This window comes from Gekko japonicus, unplaced genomic scaffold (assembly GCF_001447785.1).
Source record: "Gekko japonicus isolate JY-2015 unplaced genomic scaffold, Gekko_japonicus_V1.1 scaffold74, whole genome shotgun sequence".
NCBI lineage: Eukaryota > Metazoa > Chordata > Lepidosauria > Squamata > Gekkonidae > Gekko > Gekko japonicus.
Genome location: NW_015167059.1, coordinates 2,068,244 through 2,080,398, shown reverse-complemented (window position 1 = coordinate 2,080,398; position 12,155 = coordinate 2,068,244). Strand labels below are relative to the sequence as shown.

The window sequence follows — 12,155 nt, the reverse complement described above, 5'->3', positions numbered from 1 at the left end:
CGGGAGGAAAGAAAGCCTGAAGGGGGGAGTGGAAGCACACACTGACTACGGAAAGCCCAAGGTGCTTAGCAGTCTCAATCCTCCGGTGGAAAACGGTTTCATTCGAATGAAGGCAACGACAAAAAACAAGCCCCGCCTTCTAATGGTCCTTCCCACTTTCTCAAAAGCAGGCGCCAAGGGAAGTACTAGTGGGCACCATGTTGCCCTCGGATACCATGTTGGGGAGCTCTGCCCTGAATTCTTAAGAGTCCAATTTAGGAGCACATAAAAAAGTTCTGCTGGATCAGGCCATCTAATCCAGCATCCTGTTTCCAAGGGTGGACAGCCAGACCCTTCCAAGCAAGGCAAGAAGGCAACAGTACTCTGTGGTGTGATTCTGCAAATCCTGATCGGTAAGAGATCATGCCCCTTGTACCAGACACCTATGCAAGATCTGGCCAGACCCACGGACTTGGGGGTGCCTACCAGTGTTCCCTCTAAGCTGAGTTTGTGTGAGCTAGTCTTTTAGCCTCTGGCTCATACATTTTTGCCTCAGCTCAGGAATGAGGGCTCCAGAGCAAACTTAATTGATGCAGGAGCCAAATCGCTCGCTTACAACTTTAATGCCCGCAGCTCACAAATTGGAATTTTTTGCTCATGAGACTCCACGGCTTAGAGGGAGCATTGGTGCCTACTGAAGTAGGTGGTATGCCAGAAAACCTTCTGCTGTATTGTGGCTCCAAAACAAAACAAAACATGTAGTTCCTTAGGAGAAGGTGCTGGTGCCATACCTACAAATGTGGCTACCACCAATGAGAGATGGCTTTGAGGTTTGGGTGAGGATCATGGGGATGAGCGTAGAGACAGAAATCCTAGAGTGACACACACTTCCTTGTTTTCTAGTTTCATTTGCAAAATCCATTGATCTCTGCCTGGTCTGCTTGCTGGGTGGGGCCAGGAGTGGCACAAGATAGTGGGTGGGTGGGGGTCAGCTGTGATAGGTGGTGCCAGGGGTCATTTCCTGCAGGAGCGCACAGGAGCGGATCTCCGGCAGGAAAGAGCCCAGGGGGCGGGCACATGCAACAAGCCCCACCCCCTGCTCCCAGCAGCCCTCAGTCAGAGCAAGAAGCAGGCAGGTAAGCTGCAGAGGCCCCTCCCTGGCCCCCCAGTCCAAAACAGTCCGGTGGCACCTTTAAGACCAAGTTTTATTCAGGTACAAGCTCTCCCTCCTCTGTGAGGACAGATCTGCATGCTTCCCCCCCCCCAATAGCTAGCGGTGGGTGTTGCCTTCTGACAAACACTTCCGGTGATGGCAGGGGGGGTGTGGCATACGCAAATAAGTTATGCTAATGAGTTATGCTAATGAGCGCCTGCCCCTCTTTTTTTACGAAATGACCCCTGGGTTGTGCACATTATAGACTCGGTCACGTAATGGCACTGCCATGCGCTATTGATGCCACACTTTTGGTTTGACCAGAATCTGAAATGAAAACACAGTAAAAAGAAAATGGAAAAGGCTGTCCACAGAACATGAGTGGAGGGCCCGAAAGCCATCCACTCTTTTCTGCCAACACTGGACCCAACCTGTGTACCCTGTGATGTTTAAATTGGCCCATGTTTCATTACAGAGGGGTGAGTAGCAGTGTTCCCTCTAAGCTGAGTTAGTGTGAGCTAGTTCACGGTTTTTTAGCCTCCGGCTCACACGTTTTTGTTTCAGCTCAGGAAGGAGGGCTCCAGAGCAAGCTAATTGATGCAGTAGCCAGATCACTCACTCACAACCAATACTCCCTCTAAGCTGTGGAGTCTTGTGAGCAAAAATTCTACTTTGTGAGCTGCTGGCATTAAAGTTGTGAGCGAGCCATTTGGCTGCTCCATAAATTAGTTTGCTCTGGAGCCATCCCTTCCTGAGCTAAGACAAAAAGGTGTGAGCCGGAGGCTAAAAAACTGAGCTAGTTCACACTAACTCAGCTTAGAGGGAACACTGCTCACAACTTTAATGCCGGTAGCTCACAAAGTAGAATTTTTGCTCACAAGACCCCCACGGCTTAGAGGTAGCACTGGTGAGTAGTATATTCCCCTCAGCTATGGTAGAGACTGCGGAGCTGCCTCTGTTCATCTTGTGGCCAGCTTGTAAACGACCTTCCCTACAGGAAAATGGTTACTGTCCCCATCAAGCTATTTATTTACTGGGAACGTTTCCGCCATTCTCTCCTACGTATTTGTTCCGGGCAGGCTAGACGACTCACTATAGTAACAGGAGAATGGCAAAACTGCTTGGGAGAGGAGCAAGCCAGACTTCTTATCTATTCAGGATGTGCACTGATCCCCCCGGGGAAATGAGAATCGCTTGGCGGGCTCAGACCAAAGGTCCACCTTAATCCCATGTTCCGGCTCCGATGAGATGAAAAGAGCCTCCTAAGCAGACATCTAGGCATCAGAGAGTTGCGGTCTCTCAGGGTCGAGGTCTCAGGTGTGTCCATGGAATGTCAAGGTTTTGTACCGATTTCTGCTCCCCCCCCCCAGGACAACAGAACATGCGGACCAAGGTCAGTGAGGATCAGTGGTCCTTTCCGCACTAGACCTTAAATCCTGGTTCAACCTTGTCCTCGAACTGTCATTCTACACTAAACGCGAGTTCACCCCTGTAATTATCTCGGGGTATTTTTACATTCTACACTACATGAAATTTCACTCCTGTAAGTATCTCGGGGTATTTTTTGTTTCCACATTACATTGAGGTCACCCCGGATTCGCCCCACACTTGTCCCGGGATAAACAGATGCTGTTATAACCAGGGATAAATGCCAGATATTGTGTCTTGAGTTGAACTCTGATAAAACCAGGGATGAGATCCAAGTGCAGAAAGGACCAATAAGGACTAGGAGCCTGGGGCAGGAGACACAGGGCATTTTCACACATGGTGAATAACACACTTCCAATCCACTCCCGATGCACTCTGAAACTGGATTTCACTGTGTGAAATGGGGAAATCCACTTGCGAAAGTGCACTGCAAAAGGACCGGAAGCGCATTATTTCCCATATGTGCACTGAGTGGGTGGCAGCCCCCCGCCTCTCAGCGAAGCGGCTGTCCCCGGCAGGTTGGAAACCGTTTCACACATTCCTGCAAAATCGCACTGACTATATGAAGACAGTACAAGAAGGATGACTGATCAGCTGCTACCGTGAGATGAACTGTTTTCAAATCCAGTTGAGAAATGAATCAATCAGTGTTAGAACCTTATCTTGGGGGAAAACAGTAATATCAAGATTTTAAAAACACACACACCCCTGATGTTTGAAATACAGAACATCTTTTCTTTTTCTTTTTAAAAATAGAGATACATAATCAGTTGTGGGCACGATCCTAGGAAATCTATTTGTTTTGATATTTGGAAATGTGGAAACGGCTTCTCATGCACTAACCCATTTTATGGCTGCAACAAAATGGTAAAGAACACTAGGAATGCTACGCAAAACTACAGGGATACTACAAATCCACGTCTTGGAAATGCAAAAAAGAGGAAAACAGGTTTCCCCCCTCCACACACTTTATAGCTAAGAAATACCTTATAGCTAAGAAATGTGGGCAGCAGATTAATGCTGTAAGGTAATTTGGTTTAGATCCCTTCCTATTTTTGCTTGCACTAAAGACAGAACCACCTAATTATCGAGAAATGATTTCATATCTGGTTTCCCCCAGCCAGAATAATTCATGTAAAGTATTGTAGAATAGTAGCTTCACCCACATTGGCTGAACAAGAAAATAAATGGTGCGGGTAAGCTACCGTGCATGAACTTACTAATTATAATGTCGGCGTAGAAGAAGGAAGCCAATGATGAAATCAGTTTGGTCAGAACTGGGCTAGCTTTTAGTAGTTATTGGAAAGTAGGGCTTGTAAATTTACAAATGTCTGTCACATGTTTACTGTATGGGCTTTATGGCTTCTGCAACCAAATATTTCGGACCCCTGTACTCTGCTTTTTCTAAGACTTTTTTTCACAGCATGAAGCCACCTTGTTTTGAATACAAAAGATCCAATTAAGCCATGAGGTGCAGGATTAGGATTGCAAGATCTGTCTGACCAGTCGGAGGGGGGGTTGCTTACCGAGAGCAGGGAGGAACACGTGGCATTTCAGCGACGTGCATACGTGACCCGGAAGAAATGTAGGCACGTCGGGGGTGACGCTCTGGTTTTCGGGCAAAACGCCATGGCAGAATTAGCTTCTACCATAGAGTTTTTGCCCAAAAAACAGAGCGTCGCCCCTGATGTGTCCACATCACTTCCGGGTCACATAGGCCCATCACTCTAATTTCCAGTATTCCTCCCTTTTTTGGGGGTGGGGTAATTCCCCCCCGCCGGCCAACTGGCCAGTGGGGGAGAGGTGCGGCCTGGCAGTGGGAGACCCCCCCGCCCCCACCAGGAGATCTGGCATCCCTATGCAGGATGCTATCTTTGGACTCACTTCTCAGGAAATGGAAAGCACTGAATGGGTTTGGAATCCTTCTCAGGGGCAGAGACACATGTGTAGGATCACATGGCACATTTCTTATTTTTCTCAACATGAGAAGCCAACTAAGGGCAAGCACAGCATGCCTAGGCCTCCAAGCGTGCTGCGGGGTCAAGGGAAGCATTTGGGCTGTCTGTTTTACTTCCGACAGTCGCTTCTGCCTATGCATAGCAGCTTTGGAGTACCTGTGGAAATTCCTTGGCTCACATCTTGTTACGAATTAACAATGTTGCCTCGGCAACAAACGCAGATTGCGGGCCGCTTTTCCCAGGAACTTAATGGTTACACCCCGCATGTTTTAGTTCAAAATATAATTGGTGGAGTGTCAGATATAATTACATCTATTAGCAATACAGAGTAAATTTGTGTTTAGCTTCTATTGATTAAGTAGTAAACTGCTCCGTTTTATATGAACTGCTCATCGTAAATCTGCTCTGGTACCCTACTGAATAAGAAGCTAAACCTGGCACTATAAACGAATAATGGCGCCTGGGAATGCTCTCAATAACTCAAGAGTAAATAAAGCGCAGGGCGAGGTTTTCCTGGAGGAATACGTAGTTCCCTGGCTGTTGTAAAAGCGGTAGCAGAGGAGAAAAATACAGATGAAAAAACTGGTGGTGAGGTTTAAAGGGAAGGGAAGACCTCATGGCAGCACAGGGTGGGAGGGTCTAAACCCACAGGTGGGAGGCCGATCTTGGCAGGCCCTCCGCGGATCAAAACAAGGGCATCTTAGGCAGGGGTCGTTTCGTAGAAAAAGAGCTAGGGGAATTCATTAGCATAACTCATTAGCATATGCCACACCCCCTGACATCACCGGAAGTGTGTCATAAGGCCACACACCCCGCCCCCAACGGTCCCGGCCACTGCCGGCCTTGCAGCTCCACTGCCCGGCGGTGGACCTGCAAGGCCGGCGGGAGTGCAAGGAAGCCCCACACCTCTTCTGCCTCCTCCTGGCTGAATGAGGGCCGGAAGCGGCGCGGCCGGAAGCAGGGGGCGGGGCTTCGTCATGTGCCCCGCCCCCCGCACCTCACCCGGGGGGACTGCGATCCCCCCCGAAATGACCTCTGATCTTAGGTACTTGCAAAAGCCGTTTTCTGCACACCAAGGATCATATCTTGAATCCCTCCCAGCCCACGCCTGTTATTACACAATTTAGTTAGGGCGCGCAGGGCTCTTTTTGTAGCAGGAACTCCTCTGCATATTAGGCGACACACCCCTAATGTAGCTAATCCTCCTTACAGTAGCCCCTGTAAGAAGAGCTCTGTAAGCTCTTGGAGGATTGGCTACATTAGGGGTGTGTCATCTAATATGCAAAGGAGTTCCTGCTACAAAAAGAGCCGGAATTTATATGCCACCTCTCTAGAGTCCTGCTCACTTCTTCCCCACTTGCTGCAGAGTGTTTTCATTTATTCTCCAATAAACTGATGAGATTTAAAAGTAAACAGAATGTTCTAGATATATTAGGAAAAGGTGATTGGGCTCTGCGTAATGGCAAGATGCGTGCTACAGGGTACCACTGCGAGGAAATCGACGCATGAGAGGGCTTGGCATGATGTGGTCATCTTCCACTTGAGTCATGGGTGATTTCTTATTTGCTGATAGATACTAACCCGGCAATTACTGCTTCAGTAGCAAGGTATTTAGCAACTATAATAGCATTGAAGCGTAAATAGTGGACACCACTGAAAAGCTTATATTTATTTATCTTAACTATTTTAAACAATATGTTCGGAATGTTTTATACTGATTATATCCTACCAATTTGGAGAAGCTCACTGTTTTAACTTTATTTTGATTGTCTAAACATAAACTGTATTTCATACATGTGCTTGAGACCTTTGGTCATGTAATCTGAAATAAATAAATGGAAAAATGGAAACTGCAGGGTACCTCTGATCAATGCTCCCTCTAAGCTGTGGAGTCTTGTGAGCAAAAATTCTACTTCGTGAGCTACTGGCATTAAAGTCATGAGTGAGCAATTTGGCTACTGCATAAATTCGTTTGCTCTGGAGCCCTCCTTCCTGAGCGAAGAGGAAAATGTGTGAGCCGGGGGCTAAAAAAGCTGTGAGCCGGCTCACACAAACTCACCTTAGAGGGAACGCTGCCTCCGATACGTGTATTAGTGGCAAGATCCATCTGCTCTCACTAGGAGGTTTAAGTTCAAATATTTATTTGAGCGTGTTGCTTAAGTCTGGCAACTCATACTACTTACATTTCCTCTGCTCCCCAAAGATAAAGCGCCCAAAATCTTATGACAAGATTGTGGTATGCCATAGAGAGAGTGGCCAGAAAAATGGGGATGGCTGGGCGGAGTTCCTGGAGAGGGGACTTTGCAAAATATTAATTAACTCATTCACTCCTTCATTCTCAGATTTAAATACCAGCTCATGGTACCGCTCTCAAAAGAGGGAGCATCATGCCCAAAGGAGACTGTGATGTAAATTTGGACAGAAAAGGAGACAAAGAAAGAAGAAGAGATTGGATTTATACCCTTCACTACGCAAAGGAGTCTCAGAGCGGTTTACAGTCTCCTTTCCCTTCCCCTCCCCACAACAGACACCCTGTGAGGTAGGTGGGGCTGAGAGAGCTCTGACAGAAACTGTCCTTTCAAGGACAGCTCTGACAGAACTATGGCTTGCCCAAGGTCATCCAGCAGCTGCATGTGGAGCAGTGGGGAATCAAACCCGGTTCTCCCAGATTAGAGTCCATGCACTTAACCACTACACCAAAATAGGGAAGGGAGAAAAGGGTGGGGATGTTTGAACACCTGCCAGTTGAGCTCACTTTCCTTTCAAGCAGCCAAAGCAATTGACCTGTTCGAGTGTATTTGCGGGAACAGGCTTCTTGAAGCCATCAGGCGCTGATTGCCAGCTAATGAGGGCGCTCAGTGTGATCTCCTGCTAGGGAAATTTTACTCTGTACCCAGGCTTCGTTTCAGGGGGAGGGGATCCAGGCCGATCAGGGGGAAGCCAGGTCCTTCCAATTTCCCTTCATGGAAACTTTGCCATCTCCCCAGACTCGCTGAGTTGCCGCAAACTGAGTGCTGTGTGTATTTGACCAGAAGCCCAGCTGATCTACTTTCTTTCCTCCCTACCTCAAGTTGTTGGATTGAACGGCAGAGAAATGGAGAGAAACCAGCTCTTTCTTCTCTCCCTTATGCAATGGGGAGCTCAGAAGTATGGCTTCTGTCCCTGCTCTGCTTGGAAGGGAGGGAAGGAAAACCCACTCTTTCTCCTCTCCCTTTGGCAGCTACGCTGTGTAGATATTTTTGCCACCTTCCCCCCTCCATTAGCTGTGCATCAGGTTCTGACCAATAGGCAGCTTTGGCAGAAGTTTAAGTTGCTCGATGCTAAATGAACGAATCACCGATTGGCTAACAGTCTAATTGTGCGCACTGCCACTGAACAAGCTAAGCATGGCTGCTGAATGTGACTGCCAAGAAATTCTACACATTATTGGAATTATTGGGGGGTGGGGGGTGGAACATGACTCAGGGAGGCAATTTTCAGTGGAAGCCCTGTGTCAGACACAATTGTGTAGTTCACCCATGTCCTCCGTCAATTACAGTACAAATGAAATGAAGCATTTCCCCACACTCCTTACGTACCTTCGCAATAACAGGGCAATATTGGTTAGCGGGAAACCCATTCTTCAGTTCTGAAGAAATGAAACTTTGATTATAAGCACAGTTATGCTCTCAGGTATTGAAATGAATTCTAACGATCGAGACTGAGCAGATAACTATTTTGGCACAGCGACAAACTTGCTCGGACTCTGTTCCAAGCTACAATGGCATGCTTTACCTGTGAGCCTGTGGAATATCTTCCAGGAGTTCGTGACCCAGACGTTTTCCCTGAGCCGATGGAGCTCTCTGTACTTTTCCCACTACAGCAATGTGTACGCAGGCATTTCCCATATTCTTTACGTACCTAAGCAATTAAATGGCAACATTCATTAGTGAGGAACCCATTCTTTGGCTTTGTAAACTAATATTTGTATGATTCTACACAGATTGGGGAAGGAGATCGTTAAAATGGCCGCCGTTTGGGTATACCTGATAAAATTGGCAATTTTATGCTTTAACACACGTTTACGACTTTGTAAGGGAACGCCTTAGGCTATTCTTTTGCTGATAACTTCAGACCTCAGCAACCGCCCAGGCTCATCAAAGCAATGCAAAAATAAACCGGTCATTCAGTTTACGACTGAAAATCAATAACACTTTAAGATTTATATGATCTGGCAATTGGATAAAAACATTTTTGCTTTCTGGCGAGGTTGTCAGAGAAGTCGTAGACACACAGAAATGCACACAACTCTCTCCATTTTTCTGAGGGGAAAACCACAGCAACACAACTCTGCATTTTGCCTTCAATGGCTGTGCACGTTCAGGCCGCAAACTCCTACATTATTGCCCTCTTGCAGAAGCGGGACCTTTCAACCCACCTGGATAACCAACAGCACCATCCTAACTAAGCACAGTTGCGCCTGTCCATTGAAGACAATGGATCTAGAAGGGCTTAACTCAGCATCCGACTGCATCGCCAAGAGCCTTTGGCATCAATATGTTCAACTTCACTATGTCTGAAATGGAGAAGAAGCCTGGTCCACAACCATGAACACAGATGAAGAGCGATCACATGAAATGAGGCAGTAATCACAGAGGGGCTTGTATTTCCTTGGCTGCGTGCTGGGAAATTCAGGTTGTGCGCCAGCAACCAGGATGTCCTGTAAACTGCTACTGGCATTTTGTGAGAGGCAGCAAAGAACCCAACCCACCCTGTAATCTTTCACTGTTGTCACCCCACCGGTGTGCAAAAACTGGCAGCCTGTTAAAGACATGCAAGAGGGGGCATGACGGTGTCGGTGGAACGTTCTGGTTTTGTCTGACGTGGCTCTCCCTGGCCATTGGCTCCCCCTCCTCCCCTTCAATTATTCAAGGCCATTCCTTCTTTTATTTTTCAATTGCTGACTCTGCTGTATTGTGCCATTTCCTGGAAGGGGCCTTATATGGGTCAGTTATTCCAATCCCCCTGCTCAGTGCAGGAAATCCAAAGCCAATTAACTGTGTGCAATCCTATTAACACTTTCCTGGGAGAAAGGCCCCCGTTCAACAGAGCCAAGTAGGATTCTGAGAAGACCAGCTTACAATCGCGCCATAAACCTATTTTCTCTGAGCAGCATCATGATCCTACTTTGTCTGGTCCTGGAAGAGGCCTGTGTCAACCTAGGGAGTCAGGACCTCTGAGAAGAAAGAGACATGTCTCTGGAGTGTTGGGCCTTGTTCAGAGAGAAGATGGGGGTCAAGATCGCTAATCAAGAATATAAAAACAGCCCTGCTGTTCAGCTCTGGTCCAGTACAATGCTTCTCTTAAACTCATGCACAGGGGAGTAAGGCATGTGACCCCCACACTGGTCTTTGCCCCCCCATAACTGGAATTCAGGCACAAACTAGTTCCTTATTAGCTGTTCATAAGACCAATCCTCTGAGAAACCTCCCCCTGTAGAAGTGGGGAAGGGGAGCAGCTGAGGCAGCTGGAACTAGCATCTGGCACTGCCCTGTTTGCTGGTAAATCACAGAATTGCGGAGTTGGAAGGGCATCTAGTCCGACCCCCTGCTCAGTGCAGGATCAGCCTAGAGCATCCCTGACAAGTGTTTGTCCAGTCGCTGCTTAAAGACTGCCAGTGAGGGGGAGCTCACCACCTCCCCAGGCAGCGGATTCCACCGCTCAACAATCCAGCCGGTACCTTCCCACCCTTAATTTAAACCCATTATTGCAAGTCCTCTCCTCTGCTGCCAAGAGGAACAGCTCCCTGCCCTCCTCTAAGTGACAGCCTTTCCAATACTTCAAGAGAGCAATCACTTTCCCTCTCAGCCTCCTCTTCTTCAGACTAAACATTCCCAGGTCCCTCAGCCTTTCCTCACAGGGCTTGGTCTCCAGGCCCCTGATCATCATTGTCGCTCACCTCTGCACCCGCTCCATTCTGTCCACATCCATTTTTGAAGGGAGGCCTCCGGAATTTTGGCCTGGATCTGTCTGTATGTGCAACCCTTCTGCATGAGCCTCAGGGTTCTTGGCCCTCAGCAGTTAGCCCATAGCTTGCAACCTGGAACCCTGCGTGAGCTGTCATGCGATGACGTTTCATCCGATAACCCGTTAGAAGAGTGACCTAAGTGTCTGTCTGTGTGCCCGTCTGTTGAAATTGCATTTTAAAGTATATTCTGTATGTATGCTGCTTAAAACGAATACAAAAATTCCCCAAGAGAAACTGCCTAAACCTCTTTTTCACCTGCATTGTTTCAGTCTGTATTTTAAAACCACCCATCCTCCAAAGAATGTATCTGGCGCCTCCTTCCTTCCCTTTGTCCTCGCAACGACTGACCGTTGTGGGCTAGGCTTGTTTGGGAAAGGGAGAGAAGGACGGGACCAGAGTCACTTTGTGAGGTTCCGTAACAGGGGTCTTGTTCAGGGATGCCAAATCCGGGCCAAGGAATTGCTGGAGATTTGAGGGCGGAGCCTGGGGAGGGGAGGGGCTGGGAAAGGGAGGGACCTCAGCAGGGTGTAATACAATAGAGTCTGCCCTCGAGAGCAGCCATTTTCTCTAGGGGGAACTGAGCTCTGTAGTCTGAAGATCAAGTGTAATTCCAGGAGGTCTCCAGGCCCAACCTAAAGGCTATGCAAAAATATATAGCACTGTGTCTAATAGATGTATGTTCAAGGAAGATCAATTTTATGCCTTTTCTTTTTTTATTTTTCTGTACTGTTATACAAAATGGTGTCAAATGTTATCAAAAATAGGTTTCACCCAAACAAAACAAAGCGCGGGTTTACATTCTTTTCAGATATTCGGACAACACCTTGTCAGTATCACAATCATTAGTCCCAGAACTTGAGAGATCTGCTATTATCAGTGCTCCGTCTAAGCTGTGATGGCTACCTGATAGAACATGAGAGCTATTATCAGTGCTCCGTCTAAGCTGTGGAGTTTTGTGAGCAAAAATTCTACTTTGTGAGCTACTGGCATTAAATCTGTAAGTGAGCAATTTGGCCACTGCATCAATTAGTTTGCTCTGGAGCCCTCCTTCCTGAGCTAAGACAAAAATGTGTGAGCCAGAGGCTACAAAACTGTGAGCTAGCTCCCACTAACTCAGCTTAGAGGGAACACTGGTTATTATGTCTGCCACAGGGGTTCCGATGGGACCCTAGAAAATATGCTGCTACCTTAAGAGGTTTTGTGCTGACAAAGAGAAATTATTTTGCCTTATGTTCTTTATATACATCACGGTCCTTGAAAAAGACTGCATTCGAAACAGGCAAATTACTAGAGTCCCGGTGGGACTAGTGACTGTGATACTGTTCTACCTTGAACATACATCCATTATACACAGTGCTATACATTTTTGCATACCTTCCTAACACTGTGACCCTCAGTTTTTGTATTTCCCACCTGGAGGCTGGCAAGCCTAGATTTGTGGCCCCTTAACAGCGAACAAAATTTTATTCCAGCCTAAGCTTTCATGGACTATGGCCTGTTTCTTCAGATGCAATGAATGCAGGCATTTTATGTGGGCAGGATAAAAATGGTACTTAGCAGGGCGGAGGCTTGACCGAGGGTCTTTCTATTCCTGGCCCGATATTCTAACTGCTGACTATACCATGCTAAG

At 47.3% G+C, this 12,155-nt stretch overlaps 1 protein-coding gene across 2 annotated transcripts in view; it reads right to left on the bottom strand.

Annotated features, from left to right (window-relative positions):
• The window catches only part of ADGRL3 (adhesion G protein-coupled receptor L3), a 643,333-nt gene that overhangs the window by 42,698 nt on the left and 588,480 nt on the right, over positions 1-12,155 (bottom strand). For both annotated transcript variants that reach the window (XM_015412493.1, XM_015412494.1), the window contains exon 20: positions 8,293-8,418. In XM_015412493.1, coding sequence (XP_015267979.1) covers positions 8,293-8,418 — 126 coding nt within the window. The remainder of the gene's footprint in view (positions 1-8,292; positions 8,419-12,155) is intronic.